The sequence below is a fragment of the Malaclemys terrapin genome, chromosome 7 (assembly GCF_027887155.1).
Source record: "Malaclemys terrapin pileata isolate rMalTer1 chromosome 7, rMalTer1.hap1, whole genome shotgun sequence".
In the NCBI taxonomy this organism is placed as follows: Eukaryota; Metazoa; Chordata; order Testudines; family Emydidae; genus Malaclemys; species Malaclemys terrapin.
The window spans coordinates 17,600,605-17,626,849 of NC_071511.1; the positions used below are offsets into that span (position 1 = coordinate 17,600,605).

General features: G+C 43.8%; 1 protein-coding gene across 1 annotated transcript; it reads right to left on the bottom strand.

The window, feature by feature from the left end:
- Positions 1–272: 272 nt before the first annotated feature.
- LOC128839964 (protein SSUH2 homolog) lies at positions 273–24,491 on the bottom strand. The gene is made up of 13 exons (XM_054033331.1): positions 24,390–24,491; positions 22,112–22,176; positions 19,743–19,850; positions 19,161–19,239; positions 18,253–18,382; positions 16,626–16,686; positions 14,929–15,053; positions 8,832–8,894; positions 7,794–7,876; positions 6,544–6,636; positions 5,217–5,322; positions 3,132–3,239; positions 273–2,485 (listed from the first exon to the last, which is right to left on the bottom strand). The coding sequence occupies exons 1-13, from the start codon at positions 24,413–24,415 to the stop codon at positions 2,345–2,347; spliced, it is 1,188 nt and encodes a 395-aa protein (XP_053889306.1). The 5' UTR covers positions 24,416–24,491; the 3' UTR covers positions 273–2,344.
- Positions 24,492–26,245: the final 1,754 nt, after the last annotated feature.

Below are 26,245 nucleotides of genomic sequence, written 5' to 3' on the forward strand. Positions count from 1 at the left end.
AACCCCTGCCTGCCCCCCGATCCAACCCCTACTCTCATTCCTGACTGTCCCCCTGGAACCCCTACACCATCCAACCATCCCTTCTCCGTCTCCTGACACCCCCGGAACTCCTGCCCCTGACTACCCTCCACCACCCCATCTAACCCCCCACTTCCTGACTGCTCCCCTGGGACCCCTGCCCCTATTCTACCACAGTTCCCCGCCCTCTGACCGCCCCGCCCCCATCCACCCCCCCACCCCGACCACTACCCCGAACTCCCCTGCCCTCTATACAACCCTCCCCTGCTCCCTGCCCCCTTACCGCGCTGCCTGGAGCACCGGTGGCTGGTGGCACTACAGCCGCGCTGCCCAGAGTGCCAGGACAGGCCGCAGCTCTGGAGGATCCCCGCCGCCCAGAGCATTGAACCGGTGGCGCAGCGAGCTGAGGCAGCGGGGGAGAGGCTAGGGCTAACCGCCCGGGCCTGGAGCTCAGAGGCCGGGCAGGAAGGTCCTGCGAGCGGATGTGGCTCGCGGGCCATAGTTTGCCCACCTCTGGTCTAGGTCATTTCCAAGTGAGTCACCAAAGCTGATGGCCTTTCCCTGTCTTATGCAAAATTGGTTAGTGATTTCAGTCCATTTCCTAGTGGACAAAACCAGCAAAATTGGATTGTAAACTCTTACTTAAATTGTAAGTTCTTTGGGGCAGGGGCTCACTTTTTGTTCCAGGTTTGTATGGTGCCTAACACAGTGGGGTCCTGGTTCATGAGTGGGGCTCCCATGCAACACAACTAATAGTAATAACAATAAACTGACACCAGTTAGAACTATTGACAGTCTTAGCAGAGGACAAAGGCTGAGTGGTATGGCAGCTGGGTACCATCTTAGCCCCAGAGTTGATCCCTCCAGGTCAAGGTTAGGGCACACTGACAATGTGTTAGCAGAATAGGAGGATGCTTAAACTTCCATTGCTTACAGTGGATATGTGAACAAATAGCTTCTCTTATCACTACCACTAAATCCCACTTAACTATTTAAAAGAACAATGCAGTCCACCCTGGTTATATCTCACCTACAAAAACTGGATTTGACAAGCACGTGCAAGTAAACACTTCGGCATTACTACTATAGTGTTGTTGGCACAAATGCCCAGATAAATTTATTCTTAACAGGAATACTACCTAGTCATCTTGTATTACTATGACATTTGTACAGAAAGAGAAACTATAGATGTGTGTGTGTGTGTGTCTCACAGTCACATGGCAAATGAGGTACGATCCAAACATGCTGAAAACTCAGCAGCAAGAAAGATTAGAATTTGATAGTGGGTGATTAACAATATGCATTATAGACCTGATCCACTGAAGTCATGGAAAGATTCACATTGACTTCAAGAGGCTTTTGGTCAGGCCCTATACGCTTAATTAAAAAATATCCACAATTTGTCCTATTTCCTTCTCTGTTTATCTTCAGTTGGAGATTCTATTAGAAGAGTTAAAATGCTGCCTCTATGTTTGGCACAGACAAGATTATTGATGGCTGAACCAGCAAGCCAAGCACTGCAGTGGAGACAGACATTCTAAAAATGTCAGATGCATCACTACCATCCATCTGCTGTTTGTCACAAACTCTGAAGGTTCACAGCAAAACGTTTTCAACTTGTGCCTGGTACCATATTATCACTGAACTCTCAGTTGTGATAAAAATAAAAGAATCCACAAACAACAAAGGGAAATTTGTAGTCAGCATTACTGGAGTGCAGCCACGTACTAACCACCACTCCTTGATCCACACCACCGTTAATATCTTCAGTCCAAAATGTGGTTTGATTTACACTGATACAACTTCACTGAAGTCAGTGGGTTTCCCTAGTGTAACACAGAGCAGACTGTTGGGTCACATCATTTTTACTACTACTGATAATGGAAGACAGATCTAGGACCTGTTTTCCTTGTATTTCCTTACTAATAAAAATGTAGACCTTATTAACGCCGGGAGACCCAGTGAAGTCTGAGGAAAAGTAGATTAGGCCAGGCCCACACATAGTGCAGAAACTAAATGGTACTGTAATCCAAAGTTGAGTTTGCATTCTACTAGTGGCAAGGGCGGGACAGGGAGAGCCACAGCAAACCCCCAGTGGCCCACAGGGATTGTGACATATATACAGGATCCAGTCCTGGAACTGAATAATCAACTTGACAAACCTTTTGCTCCCCCATTTTCTTCCTGCGGCAGCCTGCCCCATACATGCAAATCAATGAACTTCTATTGACCAAAACAAAACAAAAATAGTACTAGATGAATCCTTTCCTTATATGGTTCTGGACAACAGCCATTGTCTTTGGCATTCTGAGAAGTGATCAGTCAGTCACATAATGGAGCAGCAGCACTTTTTGGGGTAGTTCTCTGCATACACCCTATTTTCATCTCCATACACATAATAGGAATGCCGTTTCCCTTGCCATTCGTATTCCACTTTAGTCAGAGGAATCAGCTCAATAGTTTGCCTCTGGAAGAAAGAGAGAGACAGAAAATACAAGGATAATGAAGCTAAATCTATACAATACAGAAGGATTTGTAAGCTCTCTTGGTGGCATTTTCAAAAGCACTTTATGTAGCACTTTGCATGTTTGAAGACCAGTGTAAACATTAAATAATTAATCCACACCACACCCCTGGGTAAGAAAGCATGATAAGTCCCATTTTACAGGTGTGGAAACTGAGGCACAAAGAGGAGACGTGAGCATACCTACCCACAGGCAATCAATGGCAGAGTTGAGATTCTAACCCAAGGAGTTCCTGTCTCCCAGTACTATGTTCTATCTCGCTGGCAGTTCTCTTATGCTCACTTCTAATAATATTGCATTTTTCTTTATTATTACACTCGCCCCTGCCCCCTCCCCATTCTAAATCAATTTAAAGATGTTTAAAGGTCTTGGTATGCAGGCACTTAAGAAAATCCAATCCCTTTAATGTTAATAGTCATTATCCACCTAATGGAAAGTCTTTTGCTCTGGTGCTTGAAGAATTGTTTCAAATGGTCCAATAAAAAAGGGCACAGTGAGACTTGTACAAATGCTAAGCTGCTACAGTCTGACGTCCACAAACTAGTTGCTTTGCCTCCTCTTATTAGATGTGGGCTGCAGTGCACTCACCTGTCTCAGTACACGAGATGTGGATGCAAACTGAGTGTGATGTTGCACAAGAGCATTTTGGGAAGCCTGACTTATGGAAGGATCAGGAAAATTCACAACAGGATAAACCTGGAGAAATGGAAAACATTTAAGACACACAAATAGGAAGGAGATCACAATTATTTCCAAATATCAGGCCCATCTCAGTCCTGAGGTCTCTTGGGACTTGTCTCCACAGGGACAAATTAATCTAAATTAACTAAAGGTGGGAATTTTAAGTGGATAATGTTAAACTTTATTAAACCTCTGAGTGGACACCATAATTCAGAATTAAAGTGGCTGTAATTCGGTTTAGTTTAATTCACTTCCAGAGTGAATTAAGGCCACTTCAATTCTGAATTACGATGCATTCAGACAGGGCTTTAATGCAGTTTAACTAATCCATTTAAAATTCACACCAATAGTCAATTCAGATTAATTTTCCTGAGTGTCGCAGTGGAGACAAACCCTCACTCACATGAGTAATCTTTATTCACAGCAGTGGATCAGATCAATGGAGCTATGCCAGTTTACATCAACGAGGATCTGGCCAGTGAGGTCAATGGAATTGCTTGCATAAAGAAAAGCAACTCACATGAGTACGGTTTTGTAGGCACCCCTACAGTTTTGTAGGACATTTTGTGCCAGTTGTAAAGAAAACAAAAGCATTTTTCCCTAGTATCTTTTTCAGCAGTCTTCACTGCTACTAGGTATCAGCTAATTGTGTTGCACTTGCTAAAAACTAAGGGCCTGTCCGAGCTAGGCTTCAAAAGGGGGTTAGTCACACTAGTGCAAGCCATGTCTTACACCATCTACACTGGGACAAAAACTATACACAAACCCTATGGGCTAAATCTTGAAAAGCAATATGCTCTGGATTTCCAGGGTAGTCACCTAATTGCACTTGATTGTGGATTCCTTGGCAGGATCTACAAGAATCAGTGCAATCAACTCCAAATATACCCTGCAGGAAATCAATATGTATCATCCATTTTGTAGCTCCTCCAAAAGTGAGTGGTTAAGAAGGACTTGGAGTGTGTTATGAAATACCAAGCCACCCCAAACACGAGTGCTGCTATTATTATTATTTGTATTATGGCAGCACCTAGAAGCCCCAGACATGGGTTCAAACACAGAACCAGTCTGAGATTAACAAACTATGATAGGTACTATGCAGGGATGCCTGGTCCCTGGAGAACCTCTAGAGGATTAGCCACCAGGAAAATCAGAAGACATTGCATTTATATTTGCTATTTAAAAGCTCCTGCAAATATGTAACCATGAGAGGAACAAAGCTACAAAATTTAGATCTGGATTTCCAACATCACAAAGCCGGATGCTGTTTAGGTCTGGGTTTTTTCTTTGGGACCATCTCTAATGTAAACTGCATGTAACTAAATATATTTTAAATTTATTTTTTTGCGTGTGAGCACTGGGAATTTATGTGAGCCCAGTGACCATAAACCCATACACTGCTAGCCCAACAGATATATGACCGACAGGCCAAATGCAGGGAAAGTGCAGCTTTCAATCCACAGATGTAGACATGGGACGACATTATCTGCTAGTGTTAATTAGCACAGCTTAAATGGAACTGCACCAGTTTATGCCAACAGAAGATTTGGCCCATTTTTGTGGGAAATATAATGAGATCCATGTTGCAGGGATTTACAGGACTTTGCCCTGGTCTGAATAGTAAAAGACGTTGAACATCTCTCACTCCCACTGACTTCATTTGGGATTTACGGTGAGCAGCACCTCTGGTCATCAAGCCAAAGAGGTGAATTGATACACACACAAAATATCCCAAACCAGCAATTGGCCCTGAGTCTTTTCAATAACTTTTTTACTAAAAAAGGAAAATCCTACTGTAGATGACATTTGAGAATTAACTAATTTAGTTATATTAGTAACCAGAAAAACAGAGCGCTGTGTTCTCAAACGTCTTTTTCTTCTTTTGATACTTTAAATTCTTAGTAAACTCAACCTCAGGCTACATGAGTTGTTCTGTTTCCAGACCTGTCATTTTGCTATTTCAAGAGGTGATAGAGTCTAGAGTTTCATTACCATGGACTGTTCATCAACAAACATCTTCTGCCCAGTGACCTCCTTGAAGAGATCAGCAGGAAACCCAGATCTCTGGTCCGCCACGTATTCAAAAATGTTGTTCTTCCTACAAGAACAGGAACACAAATATTGCCACCTATTGTATCTCCCCTTACTCAAATGGATTTTAGAGGGCCCCTTCTTTATGTGTTTCTTGTGCTACAAAAACATAAAACTCCACAAGGCAGAGTTGTTAAATAAGTTCTCCAATCTGTACTGAGGTTCCTGGTGGTAGAGCTTTAAACATAACACATGGTATTCTTTGTACTTTTCTAATGATAATATGGAGGCATGCTATGCTAAAATGCAAACTTTGAGACTTTGGCATTCAAATTCCAGTTGTAATGGATCCAACTGAAATGCTGAGATGGTTTATTTATATTTGTTCTTTTGGAACAATCCTCTTACAAAGCCCATCAAGTGATATTAAAATAAAATGCCTTTAAAAATTACAAATATTAAAATAACAATGGCTGAACATTTTTAAGTCAGTGACTGGGCCAACAGAGGACAACAGGGGTTTTATTCAGACCAATGTAAAACAATCTGGGAATTCTAACCCAATCTGGAGCCTGAAAAGTCAAAGAAGATACTGCACTACAGTAGATTAGCAAGGGGACAGGATACAAAGCAAGAGGTAAAACTGCTGTTCTGCAAGGCACATGTTAGACCACCCCTTCTGGTACTCCATGTACTACCCTGGTCATTGAATCAGGGAAGGACATTTTTTCTCCTTCATATGAAACGCAGTGTAGAACAACAAGGATCTCATTAATTAAATAAGCAGGGAATAACTCTCCTATTCTCTACTGTGGCTCCTCCCTAAATAGTCATCAATGATTAAACAGCCAGTGATGTGATACTGAGTCCAGTCCTAATCTATGTTTCTTTGTTGCTGGCACAACATCAGAGAGATGAGCTCCTGACATAGCCCATAGCTTTGATCCTATCTTAGTAAAGGGCCACAACTAAGCTTTCAACTTCACTGTTTATTGTAAATTTTCATGAAGCTTGTCTCCTCCAACATCCTTCTTAAGATGCTGCTCTCTTTTGGAGCTTTCTGGTAAATTTCAACAGACTTTTTGAAATGATAATTAGCTGGTATGGATTTGTGTACAGCCCAACTTTGTGAAGCTGGTAATGTTCTTGAAATCCTAACTGCCCCCTTCCTGGGGGAAAGCAGCACTTCACAATCCAGCCTGTCAGAACATTGCCAATTTAACCCTGTATGTACCACGGTGAGGATGAAGGCGCTTCTCTATAATTATTTAAAGTTTTTTAGACTTGCCATTTGACTTGAAGCTCAATGTAGTACAGCAACTGTCCTTTTCCTGCACACGTTATGCAGGTTTTGTGGCCTGAACCAGAACAACTGTTGCATCTGTAGACAAAAAATGATAATTACAATGGATGGTGAGAAACTATTACCACAGTGATTTCGGATACATACACTGTGTGTGTGCACGCACATCACTTCATTTGGCATCACATTGGAGATCCAGTCCAGCTGATGCTTACTATTTGCCATCATGTCTACTACCAGGAGTTGTCTCACTGAAGAACATGACTTCAATAAATTCACTGACCCATTGACTCCTGGTAGTAAATACTTTACCTGTTAGTAAGTATTTATAGTATTGAGTCCTAATCCGGTATTTTATATGTATGGGTAAGCCATGGAGTCTACTCTCTGTTTCCAGTCACAAGTTTATTCACACTTAGCATGATTCTATGAGTGTTTCCAGCAGCAACTAGACAGCTTCACTGCAATGTCTTAGGTAGCTGATGCCACCAAAGCACTGGGGAAACATTGTTCTCCAAGCACAAGGTTCAGTTTCAAGTACACAGTGGTTCTGCCATTGAGGCCCTGCCACCCGCACAGAAAAATGAGATGGTATAATCTCAGTAAAACAGACTGACACTATTCGCAGCTGTGAATTTTGAAGAAGAGCTCTTCCAGAGCTAGGCTGCAGTTGGGTTGAACTCTCCAACTACCCTCCTGCCTTGGAAAGAATTGCTTGCCCAGTAACTCATGGCTTCCTAGGGAAGCCATCGAAGGCAGTAAATCTTCACAAACAGACAAGGGGTGTCAACACGAGACTTGCAGGCAGGAAGTAACCAGTGGAGGGAAACTCCGTGCTATGCAAAGAAATGGAGAGGAGCTTACTCATAGGTGGAAAGGAAGCTGGATGGAACTCTACAGGTCTAGTTTTGAAGAGTGCACTAAAAAACTCCGGGCCAGCCCCGGCCCCAGATTGAATAATACATTTTGCTCATTCCAGCAGGAGTTTCAACAGCAACAGCTGGACTTCATTGATTATCCTGGGCAGTCACAACCCAGCACTGAGGGCATTTTCACAAACCAATTAATACTTGTACAGCTACGTTGGCTAGCTGAGCCCACCTAAGAATCTGACCTTGAACTGTCCCTGAATGTAGCATTATTCCACCCTTGCTGCCAACGAGCCACAGTTTTGAGGCTGATGCTAATTAAAATATGGACTTGTCAGGTTGGCTTCTCCTTGAGTGTTGACTCACCTGCTCCGTCCAGAACCTCTGCAGTGTGTGCACCTGTCCTTACTCAGTTGATTCCCAGACCCATGACAAATCCAGCACTGTACCTGCATTAATTAGATGGAAAACTCAGAGGTATATATACTTTGCCAGAGCACTTTGCTGGTGTTGCAACCTTCATTTCCTCACATGGAAAACAGATTACAAGTTTAATAGACTCATAGATCTTTAAGTCCAGAAGGGGTCATTAGATCTTCTAAGCCAGGGGTAGGAAACCTATGGCACGCGTGCCGAAGGTGGCACGCGAGCTGATTTTCAGTGGCACTCACACTGCCCGGGTCCTGGCCACCGGTCCGGGGGGCTCTTCATTTTAATTTAATTTTAAATGAAGCTTCTTAAACATTTTAAAAACCTTATTTACTTTACATACAACAATAGTTTAGTTATATAGAGAGACTTATAGAATGAGACCTTCTAAAAACGTTAACATGTATTACTGGCACGCAAAACCTTAAATTAGAGTGAATAAATGAAGACTCGGCACACCACTTCTGAAAGGTTGCCAACTCCTATTCTAATCTGTATAACACAGGCCATAGAATTTCACTGTTACCCCTGTATTGAGTCCTGTAATGTGTTTGACCAAAGCACTCCTAATAAACATAAATTAATCTTTAAGGGCCCTACTCCACAAACCTCCATTGCACTCAGCACTTTACTACACAAGTTAGTCCCATGAACTGCTTGAGAGATGCTTAGATCTGTGAGCTCTTTGTGACAGAAACTGTCCTTTTGTTCTGTGTTTGTACAGTGCCTAGCACCATAGGGTCCTGGTCCACGACAGAGACTCCTAGGCACTACGATAATACAAATAATAAATAACAATAAATGCTGTAAAACAGAGCACAATACAATTGTGAACTCTTCACAGCCAACCTCACTCCCCTTCTAACTGCCCAAAGCTATTTGATTTCAGCATCTTTGCCTGGTTCTTATTTCAACACCTTTCCCCAGAACGAATTCAGTCCTAAGCAAAGAATCCCCTTAGACATGGCTACTCACCTTTCCTCTTCCATGACACTTTGTGCAGCGAATTGTACCTGAACATCGACAATTGTGGCAGCCCTTAAATCAAAAGAGAAATTTTAAAAGAAGCCAGTGGTTTGACATTTCTTTAATTTAGCGCTTTATGTTACTATCTGAATGCCTCTTGGTACCTCCCCCCCCACCAAAAAAAAAAGACAATGGGAATTTTTTTTTCTTCTTTTGTGGAAACATTCTAGAGAAACCTCATTCTTTGCACTTTTATAAGGCCTTTCATTCAAAGTTCTTAAAGAGTTCTACAGCTACCTACAGCCAAATTACAACCATCCTTCTACAGGTGGAATTGGGAGAGAAGTCATTAAGTAACAGTGTGTCTTTTGTTTTGCAAAGTAGCTGTCCCCAAAGTCCATCCAATCACGTGAGAGAGTGATTTTGAATGACAGCCCATGTATGCGCTTCTATAATTTGTTTGAAGTAAGGCTAAAACACTCAGCCCATGTTGAATTTTAGGAGGGGAAACTGTCACCAGTGATAACACTGGTTCAACTACACCCTGTGGTAGCACTAGTGAGAGCCTTAATGTAGACAAAAATTCATGCTAAACCAGTATTAGCACAGGTGGTAGAAAAGCAAGAAGGGAACAGTCTATGTGAGAGCATGAATGCTCAGTCTGTATGCTGGAGGTCTCTTCGGGCAGGGCTACATCTGTGAGTTACAAGCTGTTCTTCGCTTACAAATTCTAATTTCCCTTCCAAAGAAAATACCCACACAAATAAATTAAACTAGGATACCATGTCCTGTGACTCTCTCAGTTCATTTCTTTCCCTATAAGGAGATAACTGGAATTCAAACATTCCTGACTACAATGAAGCACTTATTGATTATTGTAACAGATAGGTAAACTGAGGCACAGAGCGGAACTTGCCCAAAGTGAGACTGTGTCAGAGCTGGGACTAGCACCATATCACAGCATATATTAGACTCCTATTCAGTTTGCTCTTGGTCTTTCTTCATGGCTGTGTATTGCCCATTTTCCCCCCTCTCACTCCTCCCCACCTTTAAGAAGTAAGGTTTAATGATGGAAGAGGTCAGATATTTAAAGTGAGATAACTCTCTCAAAATTCCTTTCTTATTACAGAAGGAAAAGAAAAACATCTATTAAATCACACCCTATTAAAATGTCCCAAAGTATCTCTTTTCCTGGACTGTAGCACTGCTTTCCCAAAAGACAGGGCTTTTTCTCACAAAATACCAGTGATTTTACAAAACACAAAAAACGGCTCAAGGGAAGCAGAAAGTGATGCTTCCATATTTGGATAACAATTTTAAATAGAAATAAAAACGTTAAAAAACAAATAACGCTCTTGCTTCTAATTAAATAATTTGGGATTTTGATAGAACTAATTCATCTTGATATAAAAAAGCTCTTAAACCTGCCACATACCTTTAACAAATGTATACAGTCCTGTAGGTTCAATCTGTCTCTCTCTGAAATAATACCTCACTCTTATATAGCACTTTCCCCTCATAGATCTAAGAACACTTTACAAAGGTGGTAAGTATCAGCTATGGTTATATTAGCTTTTACACTCCATATATACTCACATTGGGCTTGATTCATGATTGTCCTAAGAACCCTAAATGGGCCATGGGGTATCTCCTGGTGTAGGAGTAACCTGCAGATGGTGGAATACTCACATAACTGGCTCTATGTGTCTTCCCCTCCACTCCGCACTGAAGCCCTCACTGCAGAGTGCGCATCAGGGGGATTCTTTGAGAAGTGAAAGTGGCTACAGTGTTCCCCTGCCCCAGCTATCATAATAGCCCATTAGGGAAGCAGGTTTACACAGCTCAGTTCAAATTAGGGCCGCCCTGAGGCTGAGGATGTCCCCAGCTGGTCAAAGACAGAGGAGCAAAAACTCCGGCAAAAGAAGTATAAAAATATAATTCGGAAGGCCAAAAAAGAACCTGAAGAACAGCTAGACAGATACTCAAAAAGTATTAGCAAAAAAAAATTTAAATACATCAGAAGCAGGAAGCCTGCTAAACAACCAGTGGGGCCACTAGACAATCGAGATGCTAAAGGAGCACTCAGGGATGATAAGGCAGTTGCAGAGAAACTAAATGAATTCTTTGCATCGGTCTTCATGGTTGAGGTGACAAATTTTTAGGAACTTTTTAGGTGACAAATCTGAGGAACTGTCCCAGACAGAGGTGTCATTAGAGGAGGTTTTGGAACAAATTGATAAACTAAACAGTAATAAGTCATCATGACCAGATGGTATTCACCCAAGAATTCTGAAGGAACTCAAATGTGAAATTTCAGGACTACTAGCTGTAGTCTGTAACCTATCATTTAAATCAGCTTCTGAACCAAATAATATATGGAGATATACCTACCTCATAGAACTGAAAGGGATCCTGAAGGGTCATTGAGTCCAGTCCCCAGACTTTACTAGCAGGACCAAGTACTGATTTTGCCCCAGATCCCTAAGTGGCCCCTTCAAGAATTGAACTCATAACCATGGATTTAGCCGGCCAATGCTCAAACCACTGAGCTATCCCTCCCTGAAGGATAGCTAATGTGACGCCAATTATTAAAAAAGGCTCCAGAGGTGACCCAGGTACTTACAGGCCAATAAGCCTGAATTCAGTACTAGCGAAACTGGTTGAAACTATAGTAAAGAACAAAATTGTCAGATACATAGATTAATATAATTTGTTGGGGAAGAGTCAACATGGTTTTTGTAAAAGGAAATCATGCCTCACCAATCTACTAGAATTCTTTGAGTGGGTCAACAGGCATGTGGACAAGGGGGATCCAGTGGATATAGTGTATTTGGATTTTCATAAAGACTTTGACAAGGTCCCTCACCAAAGGCTCTTAAGCAAAGTAAACAGTCATGGGATGAGAGGGAAGGTCCTCTCATGGATTGGTAACTGGTTAAAAGATAGGAAACAAAGGGTTGGAATAAATGGTCATGTTTCAGAAGGGAGAGAGGGGTAAATAGTGGTGTCCCCCAGGGGTCTGTATTGGGACCAGTCCTACTCAACGTATTCATAAATGATCTGGAGCTCCCGGTCTCAGCCCCTGGTTCCCATCCCTCAGCTGCAGTCCCAGCCAGGGCCGGCTCCAGGCACCAGCTTCTCAAGCAGGTGCTTGGGGCGACCGCTCCGGAGAGGGGCGGCAGATCCAGGTATTCGGCGGCAATTCGGCGGACGGTCCCTTACTCCGCCTGGGAGTGAAGGACCTTCTGCCGAATTGTGCTGCAGATCGCGATCGCGGCTTTTTTGTTTTGTTTTGTTTTGTTTTGGCTGCTTGGGGCGGCCAAAACCCTGGAGCTGGCCCTGGCCCCAGCCTTGTCTCCTGGCTTTTGGCCCAGCCACAACTCTGGCCACAGCATCAGCCCCGGCCCCAACTGTGGCCACGCTCCCGACCCTGCTCCCAACCGTGGCTTGGGGGTGGGGACACAGCAGGGGTTAGGAAGGGCACACGGTGAAAAGTTTGAGTACCACCGCATTATAAGTTTGCTCTTGCACCACCAAAGTCAATGGCAAAATACTCCCACTGACTTGAGTGGTGCACGAATGGGACCCAAGTTCATATGTGTGTAGATTGCAGGGGGAAATGAAACATATTAGGTCTAATCTTCTATTCAAATCAGAGTCAACAGAAAGAGCGGATGCTCCATGTCTCTGCAGATAAGGTCTGTCTTTCTAGATAGTATTTAAATGTGGGCTCAGAGTAGAAAGTTTTGCAAACTGAATCTCAGCACCTAGCACACTGCAGCTTTAGCGAGCATACAGCACTTTGTGAGCACCGTTCAAATTTTACACCAGCTCATTAGGAAGACAAAATGCATATTAACTCACTTTGTTTTGCTGTTGTAGCTGCTGAAGATAGATACCCACCAACAGCCAGTGTCATTAAAATACAAATGGCCCCGTATCAAATCACAAAAATGACCTCCATCATAAAACATGAATAAGTGTCCATATGTTTCCCACTACAGGGCCAAATCCCGAGTGGGGCTCTATGTCTGCAAGGAGCATTAACATCGGTGGAGACAGGATAGCAGCACCCCTCAGGATTTGGCCCACAGCTATTTAAAGCTGGGGGGGAAATATTCATTGTTTCAACATTCAGAGTATTGCCTAACAGTTTAAAGTGCCTCTTGCTAATAAAGCAGACCCTGGTTTTATAGAGCAGCTCTCCTGTCACACGCATAGTCCCCTAAATGGGGCTAACTGCTGGCCCAATGGCTGTGCACTCAGAAACAGCTGTCACTCCTCCTTGGGTGATAGAAGCTTGATCTTGCAACTCTTACTAAGCTTTACTCATGTGAGTAATTCTTACCCATGCTAGTATTCCCATTGACGTCACTGGGTAAGTGGGGATTAATCACGTGAATAAGGGTTGCAGGATCAGAGCCTAGAACCCATTTTGTTGAGCAACAGCACATAGCTTGGGATAGCTGCTTTCACGTCTCTCTCTTGGAGGATGGCGTTTTCCAAATCACTTAGCACCGGCCTCACTCTGCTCCCATTGAACGGCTCTGTTAAAAACCCCATTGGCTTCAGTGAGAATACAGCTAGGCCAACACAGTGCTTTTGTAAATCCCACCGTTTCCTTGTGAGAATATCGACAATTTAACGTCCACCTGTAAAATCAGCAGCCATGAGCTGAGAGGACTTTCCCCTAACCTCTCATCCAAAGATCAGAAAATATCTCTTGGCTAGCTGCTTGTTTCTGTGGTGCATTTCTATCGATAGAAACAATGGCAGAATGTGACTGAAGATGCCATGGAACAGGGGTCAGCAACCTTTGGCACGTGGCTTGCCTGGGTAAGCACCCTGGTGGGCCGGGCCAGTTTGTTTACCTGCCGCGTCTGCAGGTTCGGCTGATCGCGGCTCCCACTGCCTGTGGTTCGCCGCTCCAGGCCAATGGGGTCGGCGAGAAGCAGCAGCCAGCACATCCCTCGGCCCGCAGCTTCCCGCAGCCCCGATTGACCTGGGATGGCAAACCATGGCCAGTGGGAGCCACGATCGGCCGAACCTGCAGATGCGGCAGGTAAACAAACCGGCCCGGCCCACCAGGGTGCTTACCCTGGCGAGCCGCGTGCCAAAGATTGCCGACCCCTGCCATAGAAAAATACCGGTCTGCAATGGGGTGTTCACCCCACACTTGCCCTGAAAGGGTTAATGAAGACTAAAAAGGGGGCTAATTAACCCAACAGGCCATGGCTGAGAGAATCAGGTGGCTAAGGAATTCCTGGACTGAGTGAAGGAATACAGTTGGGGAGGAACAAGCTGGGTTGGGGCTATAAAGGCAGGAAATTGGCAGCAGAAAAGGGCTGATGGGAAAGTCTGCAGTCACTCCCCAGGAGAAGGGAGGTGTGTTTGGGCTGGCAAACCAGTGATCGGAGAAGACAGGAAGGTAGGACCGGGCTCAGGGAAAGGCAGTAAGGTCTAAGACGGAACAAAACTTGACTGCTGGATAGAGGATCCCTGAAGTAAAACCCGGAGTAGAGGGTGGGCCCGGGTTCCCCTGCCAGCCACTGAGGGAGTGGCACTACAAGGCAGTGAACAGGAAGACTGCCTAGGACTGCTGGCAAGGAAAGATTTTCCAACTGTGGAAGGGAAACCATTTTGTGACCTGGCCAAAGGGCCAAGTCATGAAGAGGCAGCAGCAGCTCGTGGAGCAAGAGAAGGGCCACAGACCCAGAGAGGGAGGCAGAGGATGGCATGCAACTGCAGGAAGGAGCGTGGGCTTCGCGAGCTATTCCCAGAGTGACCAGGAGAAGGCGCCATCCTAAAAGTGAGTGGAGCACCCTGTTACACGGACTCGTTCATTTTTAAATATATGTATTTATCTACATGTAAACTCACCAAAGCGCAGGATGAGGTGATCTATTATTAGTTAAGCACTGGAATAAATTGCCTAGGGAGGATGTGGAATCTCCATCATTGGAGATTTTTAAGAGCAGGTTAGACAAACACCTGCTAGGGATGGTCTGATAATACTTAATCCTGCCTTGAGTGCAGGGGACTGGACTAGATGACCTATCGAGGTCCCTTCCAGTCCTACAATTCTATGATTCTATGATTATAATACCTTTAATGAAGACGTGTGAGGCACTTTGACTCTGGTTATGTGGTCTGTGAAGATGGTAGGGACTTCCACTTGTATAGTCCATGGCAAAGGAGCTGGCCCAAGCAAAAAAGAGTCAACAAATTCACCTGAAGCAGAGACAAAACTGTATTGAGTACAAACACCAGGTATTTCCTGACACCTGCAATTAAATCATGCCACACCTGTAACTGTTATGTTGATCCCAGTTAACGTGATTAACTAAAATAAATACCACTTTTATGTCAAAGAGTTCCATTGTTTACCAACCATAATTTCTTTCCAAAAAGGAAAATGTTATAAAGTATTTTGCAAACACAAACAAATCCAGCTAAAATATTCAACCAAAATGGTGTTAATTCAGCATAGTCAAATTTCCTCTGAGAAATTAAGATTACAAAAATCGTTGTTTCCCAAATTTAGTGAAAAACACTTCTTGTGAGCTCTAATCCTGAAAACACTTTTCTGCATGCTTATCTTTACTACTATGAGTAGTCCCATTTGAAATCAAGGTTAGCAAAGTTAAGCAAATGCCTAAGCATTTGCAGGATCAGGAACTTATTAGTTACAAAGCAATTGTGTTCAATAAATCTTGGCTTCATGTCCCCAATGAATGGAATGGGCAGTGGTTATGAAAAAGAAAAAGAAATCCCTAAGCTAAGAGACAGTCAAGTAAAATCCCTTTTTTGCTCTGCTTCCCTCAGGAGGAATAGTATCACTCCACACCAGTTTGACAAACCTGCAAAACAAAATCCCTCCATGATTACTAGAGTCAGTCAAAAAAAGGTTGCAAAATATCTTGAAATTTTCAGTCACCCATTTTGCAAGTTGCAAAAAGGAATGATTATTGTTCGTTTGAAATTTTTCATAAAATCAAGAATTTTCAGGGCTTAAGTCTTTGCTCCCCCTTCCCCGGCCATTTTTTTTCTCCATCAGCCCTCACACCTATTTTTCCCCTTTCTTTTTTTCCCCCTCCATTCCTTTCTTTTTTTCTTTCGCCTGTCAAAAAGAGGAGGAAAAGGGAAAAATGAAAACTGGGGAAAAAATGAAAACTGAAAATGATTCATTCCCAGTTAAATGAATAAACCAGAAATTTTATTTAAGATTTTGGGGGAGGGGGGGGAAATTTAAAAAAAAGGCCATTTTTCAACAAACATTTTTGCTTTGAAAAATTTCAACCAACTCTATATGACATGTTGCTTGAAGGCTACCAGAACACAAATCTCTTCTGGTTTGCCAACTCCTAATAACTCTGAAATGTTGGCTGTCACCTAGTTTCTATAACATTTGCCTTACAATGGATTGGAGTGTTCCCCCCATTTACATAAAAACTATGAATTAGGCACGAAGTCCTCAGTAAGCTCCAGTACACACCAGAACGTTCACGTTCTTATGGAGTTAGAACGTTTCCTTCAAGGATCTAGTTTATTTCAACTTTCAAACTACATAAATCACATACCATATTCATAAATCAACTGGCTTATTGTGCTTAAGAATTGTCATAGTCTTTTTATCCGGGCATGTGTTTTGTTTTGTTTTTAATTACTGCAGTTCGGCAGCTGAGTGCATTTCTGCCATTTTTCATTAGCTTTTGGCAGAAATGCACAACACAACAGTTAGACCTGTATCATAGAAGAGGCCAATCACACAAGATTCTTACTTGACATCAGAATCCTACTTACCCTTGTAAGGTGTTGTCTTCCAATCAGATGATCTGGATTCAGTGAAGGTCTCTAGCCGATACTAAAAAATTAATTAATTAACATAAAACAAAACCCTATAACAACCCCAGAGTGGGAGTGATTGGGCATTCAATGCAGTGTATACAAAAACCCAATTGGGACTGCAATCTGGAGTGTAAGAAAGTAAATTCACACTAGCCAAAATAATGACCAATCTCACTGTTGACAGGGTGAGGTGATATCTTCATAGAATGCTGTATTATGAGCCTGAGCCAAAGTCCATCAAAATCAACAGGAGACTTTCCATTGTTATCAATGGTCTTTTGATCAGGCCACATATTTGCTCTATACCAGCAGTTCCCAACCTACACCTGCTCTATTTAATTTCCCTATTTCTTTTTGTTTTAGTCATTCGCTTCTTCTTTATTTACCTTCTCATTTGGCTATTTTCCTCATATGCCCTCCCTCTCTTCTATTCCCACATACTTCTGCTCTTCACTTTAGTTTCACCTAAGCTAACGCTATCTATCTATGGGTTTTTAGAGGACAAGTCGCCATGGAATATTTGTTGTTGTTTCAGAGTAACAGCCGTGTTAGTCTGTATCCGCAAAAAGAGAAGAACAGGAGTACTGCATCCGAAGAAGTGGGCTGTAGTCCACGAAAGCTTATGCTCTAATAAATTTGTTAGTCTCTAAGGTGCCACAAGTACTCCTGTTCTTCTCTTTTTGTTGTTGTTTGGAATTCAGTGATTGGCCCTATTAATTAACAATGGCTATATCCAAAAGTTGTTTCTCTCTCTGACATTGTCTATGCTGTCAGTTTTTCAGGATATCTCCCACTGTTCACTACCAATGGTGCAACTTATATGCTCGGGGTCTTACTGATCGCCATATTTGGGGTCGGGAAGGAATTTTCCTCCAGGGTAGATTGGCTGAGCCTCTGGAGGTTTTTCGCCTTCCTCCGCAGCATGGGGCAGGGATCACTAGCAGGAGGGTCACAGCCGATTGAAGTCACTAAAACACAGGATTGGAGACTTCAACGGCAGAGTCCAGGGAAGGGTCTTGCGGCCTGCATCATGCAGGGGGTCAGACCAGATGATCATAATGGTCCCTTCTGACCTTAAAGTCTATGAGTCTATGAGTCTATGAACTGCATTGGTTCTAGTAGTGGTGGCTACCTATCTAGACTGACTGCTGACCTTTTTACTCAGGTCCTTACCCTATTTGGATCAGGGATCAAAATGGAATATATATTTTTAAAAGACTTGACTCTGGCAAAAAGGTCTATAGCAATTGGAATCAAATTATGAACCTACATTTTCCAGATTCTAAACCAAGCAATCATTGAAAAGCTACAAAGTGGAAGTAGCTCTTTGCTGTCATTCTAAAGATTATTTTCCTTTATGATTCCCCAGATGTTTAGAATGTGCAAACATAATTCCAGACTGAAGGTAGCCACACCATCCCAATGGGAATTTCTCAGTAAGGGGGCTATTGTGTGGGTAAGGGTAATTTGCAAAGCTTGGCAGCTGTTTGATCCCAGTGAAATGCCCAGCTGCCGCTGAAGTTAGTAGACAAACTCCATTGACTTCTGTGCAAGTAAGTTGGGCTGCAAAAGGTGAACATACTCTGTAGGTGTTGAATGGCTGCAGAGTCCGAAACACCATTTCCTTGGCAGGGGCCGAGCTGTAGCAGCACTTACTGGCTGCGTACTGTATAAAAGCTTCTTTGGCTGCATCTTCTGAAACAGCAGGAATGCTACCAGAAAGAGAGAAGAAAGCGTGGACCGGTTTGAAATTGGCTTTCAATTTTCAGAGCAATTTCGCTGTACACTGAACATCCACCCTACCCCTTTCAGAAGACATCACAGCATCACACATTCTCCCATAAAAGGCCTCTCCCTAATTTACATAGCACTCCACTGCACTGACAGAAAAATGCTGGATAAGATGACAGGTTTGGAAAAACCTAAACTCTCTTAGTGATTCAAATCCCAGCCAGGGTAACTCAAGCCTTCATCTCTCCCAAGTAGAGAGGCAGTTTAGGATGAGAGATGTTTAGGATGCAACATTAACAAGTGAGGTCCTGTCAGAATTTCATGGACACTGGCACCTGATTTTCAACCATCAGGTCAGCATGTACAGTATTTGAGAATGTGAAAATGTATGCCTATTGTGCACCTCAGATGTGTGCATGTAAAATCCCTGAATTTGCTCACCCGTGGCTAAGTGCATGCTTATCTACTGAGCAGCAAATACTGATCATGGCTTTGTGCACACATATCTTGATGTGTAAGGTAGACACTTACATGTGGGCTGGGAGAACTGAAAATGGGGAAGGCCTAAAGCTCCCATACTACCATTGATAAGAGCAGTGTCTGACCCCATGTCATTGGCCAAAAAATTCCCTTTGCTCTCTTGTGTGCAGTGTGCCAGTTGGCTGCCACCTTCTCATCAGCGGTGTTGATTGTGCTTAGTTTGCAAAGGATGCAAGGTAACGCTTAATCATCATCATTACATTTGAAAGCACATCTTACTTCCACTCTGTTTGGGCTGGAGGGGGCCCACCTCCACGATCAGTCACCAGATCTGATGGAGGAGGTAAACCTTTTCCTCCTGCGAGAAACAAAAAGGCAGAAGTTGGTATTTTACAGGTTTAGAAAGACATATTAATTTGCTACTTGTCCTTCAATTCCTGTCTGCTTTTGAAATAAGGCCAAAATCACCAGTTTCTGTCTTGTTCTAATGAATGGCCTCTGACCAGCACAGGACACACACAAAATATCAGAGGAAAACTGATCTTTTAGAGAAAAAGAGAGAAATCAGGGGTAAATTCATTGGATGGTTCAGCAGAGATAGAGAGACAATTGTGTGGCACAGCAGGGGTAGAGGGTTGTGGCACAGGTGGGAGTAACTCGCAACTCTTGGCAGCGGCTTGATCCCAATGGAATCTCTCTCCCACCCTATCATTTGGGAAAATGCCTCAGATAATAAGATTACATTCAGGAACATAGAAAATACAGTGTCAATCAGCTGGCACAAAATTCTCTACACTGACTTCTTTTCAAAGAGATAGACAGTCTCAGGAAAAAGAATAGTCTGTGGGTTTATGTACTAACCACCATCACCCAGAGCTGTGCCTTCATAGCCAGAGACATCGTCCATGGGATAAGCAGGGGGAGCAGACGGTTCTTCTCCACTGGTAATGTCATCAGGAACGATGGCACCTACGGCATAAAGAGTTTAGCAATAGAAAGTTGTCATAACCTCCTCACTCAAACATGCAATGAACCAACTAGGGTATACAGAATGCTTTCTATTGGGCCCAATTCTCCTCCCAGTCACATCAGAGCTACACAAGCATAAAACTGGTGTGAGAGGAGAATCAGACTGCTGGTCTTTAATCAAATAAGTGTTTGAGATATGCCAGGAAGTTTTGCCATAAAAATGGTAGCAATGGGTGACCTCTGTCATGCACATGGAGACTACTGATGAGTAAACTTCCATAAGGTTTGAGGTATGGCCAGGATAAACACCTATGAATCAAGATGTCTGCTTGACTCTCTTCAAAATAAGAATCTGCAAAATAGGCCTGAAAAGCTTATAAGAAAATCTGTGATTCTGTTTGATTCTTACGGCAATGAAAGTACCACAAAAGCCTCTCCTGTGGTATTTCATTACTTTTGCTTATGGCTTAAGACAGAATGAGAAAGCACAGAGATTAAGTAAACTCAGGGGAAAATATTATCTGAGCACTTTTTCTTTTTAATCCAACCAAAACTTTCAGTAAAGTTTTGGACAGAGATTTGAATCAACGCTCACCAGTGCAGGCTGATGCAATCTGAATGTCGGGAGCTGAAATTGACACTTAAGGAGGACTCAGAGCCTGTTTGAATCCACCTGTAGCAAACTATGACTCATGTTACTCAGAAGCAGCAAGACTGTTTCAGGAGTGACACTGAGGAACTCTAGAGCAGTGCTTCTCAAAGTGGTGGTCCGCGGATCGGTGCCAGTCCGCCGGCTGCTGGTCTGCGGTGAGTTTCCTCATAAGAGCGTCGAATAGGATAATAATATGGCACTGGTCCCTGGCACATTGGGAAAAAAAATTGCCGGTCCCCCACATCAGATAGCTTGAGAAGCACTGCTCTAGAGGAAGCCATGCCTATCTTTGTTTTCTACCATAAGCAGGAACTGAAGATGAGGGAAAGAAAATAAATAGAGCCTTAGGACCAGAGAACTGAGCTCTTGTGAAGAAATGAAAGTCTCTTGCACTCTCTCATTCTGAATTTCAGCAGAGAGGTTCAGTTGGCAATTGTTTAATTGCAAGCATTTTAATTGCTGAACCACAAACACAACTCAGTCAGCAGGAAAGAATGTAAATGACTTTATGCTGCTTCCCATTAACTAACTAGATGTTGGCGTTTATCCACAAAAATGGGAAGAAATTTGCATTTAAGAGGACAATGCAATTTGTGCATTAATCTCTTCATGACTCCTTCTATGGAGTCAAAATTTCCACTGACTTCAAGTAAGGAGTGCAGGATTGGGAACACCCGGTTGAAAAGGGACCCTGGCAGCTCCAGTCAGCACCACTCACCGGGCTGTTAAAAGTCCGGTTGGCGGCACTACAGGGCTGGCAGGCTCCCCACCTGGCTCTGCACGGCTCCCAGAAGCAGATGGCATGTCCAGCCCTGCTCCTATGCACAGGGGCAGCCAGGCGGCTCCACGCCCATGGGTGCTGCCCCTGCAGCTCCCATTGGCTGTGGTTCCCGGCCAATGGGAGCTGCTGAGCCACCGCTCGGGGTGGGGGCAGCGCACAGAGCTTCCCTGATCACTCTTGTACTTAGGGGCCGCAAGAACATGCTGGCCATTTCCGGAAGCTGTGCAGAGCCAGGTACAGAGCCTGCTTTAGCCCCGCTGTGCCGCCGACCGGGAGCTGCCTGAGGTAAGCGCCACCTGGCTTGAGCCCACACCCTACATGCCAATTCCCTGTCCCAGCCCTGAGGCCCCCCCCACATCCAAATTCCCTCCCAGAGCCCACACCCCGAATCCCCGCCTGCGCCCAAACCCCTTGCCCCAGTTCAGAACCCCCTCCCACACTCCGAACCCCTCGGCCCCAGCCCAGAGCCCCCTCCTGCACAGCCCCACCCCAGAGTCACAACCGAAGCCAGAGCCCTCACCCCCTCCCACACCCCAACGCCCTGCCCCACCCCAGTAAAAGTGACTGAGGGTGGGAGAGAGCAAGCGACAGAGGGAAGGGGATGGAGTGAGTGGGGGACGGGACCTTGGGGAAGGGGCGGGGCCTCTGGGGAATGGGCGAGGTAAGGGGTGGGGCAAGGGTGTTCAGTTTTGTACGATTAGAAAGTTGGCAACCCTAGATTGGGTCCATTCTGAGCTCCTTGTCAAAGACTGACGTACAAGAACTGACTCAGCCAGCAAAGCAAACATCAGTGTCATGAGAATCATTGATTGCTAGGGGTTTTCATACCGAAATATCCTTCAGCAGAGGCATGAGACATCTGATCAACAGCTCCATAACTCTGGCTGGAAACTCTGATCAAAAAAGCAAAAGAAAACAGATCATCTGAGAGTTTAGGAATAAACATGTAGAAAGATGGCAATGGGGAAGTGCACATGGAGATACGAGAGAACTGGAGCAATGCTGAAGGGCATATGTAGAGAGATCACAAGAAGAATCTTTTTGCTCTAAAGACATTTTATGGCTTCTTTGGAATTTATGGAAACGTTGATGTGCTTTGTGCTCAGCACTTTTGAAAATCATGCCACTTATTTAGGTAGCTAAATCAGGGTTTGAGTAACTAAGTTATGCATTGACTTTTGTAAATCTCAGCCACTGTGCCTAATTTGGACAGAGACATTTTTTCTCCTTTAAAGCACCCTGGCCGTACCAGTCTAGAATATGCTTTATCATTGAGAAGGTATGAACGAATGTAGCTGTGCATTTCATATGCCAAGATATGATTTTATTTAGCAGACTACTGAACCTAGGTTGCAAAACAATATGACACACTTAGCTTGATGGATACTCCTACGCAATTCCGTTATGATGCCACTTAATATCCATTCTTTATTGGGAAATAGTTTCAAGATCACAAATGACCTCAAATTATAGACATACTGCTCAAGATGCTCCACCAAAAGCCTTCATTTGCATTTCCATGCTGACACCTGGTTTTGGGGGTGTAAAATCTGTCTGAAAAAATTGATCAGCACTGGAAATTTGTAGCAAATCAGTTTCTTATTAGTCTGTGCAATAACGTTGACATTTTGCATGTCTTAATAACTTCTGTGTTATAGAATCACTATGCTTGTCCACAAAGTGAGAAAGTTTCTCACTGTTTGAAGGATCCATTTAAAAATTATTATATTAGAAACTGAACACACAAGAAAAACTGCCTTTAATATAAGCAAAATTGGGAGCCAAATAATACGTTAATGGAAGTAAGGTAATTCTATAGTTTCATGGTCAACACTTGAAAAGCAACAAGTCTCAGCTCAGTGGTTACATCTATTGAGTACTGCTGATAGCACAGAACCAGCTATTCACAGAACCGGCTATTTCTTTGCCATCCCAGGGTTAAGATCAGCACCTGGATGAAGAGTAGCTGAATGAATCTGAATCCTGGAAAGGCTGAAGTGATGACAAAGAGAGGGAAGCACACTGAAGTCACCTCTATAGAACATGACTATCCAAGGAAGGCATCTGTCCTCGGGTGGTTTCCATGTCCTTCTAGTGTAAGTCCATTAAAGTGTAGGCTTACCCTACATCCCACTGAAATGACAGAGCTGTGTCAGCCTTCAGAGTGAAACTCAAGTATGCAAGAGACAGAGCTTCTTCTGAGACCGGCCACAGATCTGGAACTCACTCTTAGAAGATAGTCTCAGCCACTTCAGGGGAAAACTCACAGCCCAATTCTCTAACCCAGCCAACCAGCTAAAACACTAGGACAAACACACACACACAGCGCAGTCCTTGCTCATGGGAGGGAAAGAGAAAAATCCCAGAACCTTTGCTGCTGTAAGTAGGGTGACCAGATGTCCCGATTTTATAGGGACAGTCCCGATTTGGGGGTCTTTTGCTTATATAGGCTCCTATTACCCCCTCCCCCGTCCCGATTTTTCACACTTGCTGTCTGGTCAACGCAGCTGTAAGTCACATATTTCAATGGAGTTACACTGATTTACACCAGCAGTGGATCTGGCCCATATCTTTTGGGTGCATTTATCACTGGGGGGTGGGAGGGTGGAACTCAGCTAGATCACTCACTCCGTAGCTAAAACCCTGTGGCCCACTCACCTCTCCCACTTCCTAGTCAAGCTAACACCAAAGCCTGCTACATGAGGCTGAAACATGCTCCCCGTGGGGAAAACTTTGGGCTGCTCTGTGCGCAATTGACCCTGGTGCGCGTCCACTGCTTCCCTAGGCTAGCCCTGAAGGAAGCGAATGCCTGGCTCGTTGTTACGGCCCCAGCCTAGAGGATGTGTGTCTTGATCGGAGGAGCAAAGGGGTAATGATGAGAACGTCACATGGGGGGGCCGCTGGGCGCTCCAGCTCTCTGGGTCCCTTGCCCCAAAGCCCCCCGTCGCTGTTGTCTCGGATCAGTGCGTTTCCAGGGCCCTTGCTTCACCCCAGAGCAGGCAAGGCCGTAGCGAACAGAAACGAAAGTGAAAGGCAGGCAGGCTGCGCTCTCCCCAAAGGGTCTCCGGACCAGTCCCAGAGAGGAGCCGAAGTTAAAAGCCCTCACCTGATCGCCTGGCCCTCCGCTGCCATAGCTGTTGGGGGGTCCTGAACGCTGGTGCTGGGTTGCTCTGCTTTGCCTACCCACCCACACCCACTTGTTCGCCGATGCTTTTCCTTCGGGAAGCCAGCCCCCTGCTTTTGGTTACGTCCTCTGCACCCTTCATTGGCTGGTTTGGTTGGAGAAGTTACTCGCTCCTCCCTGTCTCTGCAGAGGCTGATGCCTGGAGCATTTAAAGTGTAGACTTATCCTAATTCACAATGCCTGAGGGACAATCTTCAGGCATTGATATATTGTGCTTTCCACAACCAACTGTACAACTTTTCATGAGTGACGTACCCGAATACTTGGCTGCTAATATCTAAACTTTATTCTTAAATGTATTCCCCCAAATCAGCGTTATTGCTGATTGTGTACTATCTGTACCATATGAATTTTAAAAACAAACTTTGTATTTGTGGATAATCCAAGCACTATACCCAGATGTACAGACACTTTTTCTCAACCTGTGTATTATATAATTTTAATGTTAGCTTTAATAAAAATTTGTAAATATGTAGGTAGTGCGTCCTTCTCCATTACTTTAAACCAACCAAGGCACTGAACTCTGCCAGATGTTAGTCTCTTATTGAGTGTGGATGTCACAGTACCTGGTCCCAGTTGCAGAGATTAATGGCTCCGATCCTAGGTGCAGCTGTTACTTTGCTGGTATATTTATTGTGGAAACTTTGTGGTTGCCACTGCTGTTTTGAACAAGTACAACGTCAAAATGCATAGCGTCATTGGGATTGAGTGGTCTTGGCCCTTATGTGCTGAGTTCTGTTGTGCCACTCAAGATGCACACCTCTAGGGATACCACCTGGCCACTGTGAAGATTGATGGTGTTGGTCCTAAGGATGTGTGTAAAAAAAAAAAAAAGATTGTTCTGCATCAATAACACACACACACACAGAGAGCTGCTAGGAGGTTATTGTCAGCTGTTGGATTTTGAATCAGTTGAGAGGTATAGAATAAATACTTTTTCTAAGGAGATCCCTACGAATATTTACATGGGGATTCCTGGAATATTTTTTAACTCTTTCAGTGCTGCATTCCCTAGCATACTCTCACAGGACCTGATTCCGCTGTCATTGCATGCAAGGAACTTTCACAGGCTTCGTACGAGTACTGCATGAAGCGTAGAGTTGGAATCATGCCAGAGGTGCTGGTGAGTGATTGGATAGTGATGGAAGATCCACAGTTTATACAACATGGCTTCTGGTTTCAAACATGTCCAGTAATTTGGAGTGGCTCAAATCGAGAGTGCCTACTTAAGTCAGAAATTGAGGCTCCCAAAATGAATGGTACTGAATATTTGGGTCTGTATGGCCAAGGACCCCTGTCATGGGGTTGATGAATTTTCCATAATAATAATAAATTATTTTAAATTAAAGATTTTGGATTTCAGAGGAAGGAATGCTCTGGACATAAGATTTACAGATTTACCATGGATTTACAGATTTACCATGGACTTCCTGGGTGAACTTGGTCAAGTGACTTAACCTCACCATGCATGAATTCTCTATTTCTATGGGGTTAGGAGTACTTCCTGTCCCATTCTTTGGCTTGTCTCTTCAGTCTGTAAGCTCTGTGGGGCAGGCTTGGACTCTCAGCATCTATGTGTACAGTGATAAGCACAATGGGGCCCTGCACTCTAGATGATACTGTATCATATTCAGTATCAGTATCATAACTGAGTCCTCCTAACAATCAGGTTACATGCTGCTTTGCTATTAAATTCATACTCTTTCAACCCACCACAATCTAAGAGTTCGCCTTAGGCCTCTTTTTTTACGTAGCATGTGGATATTTATGGGTGCATC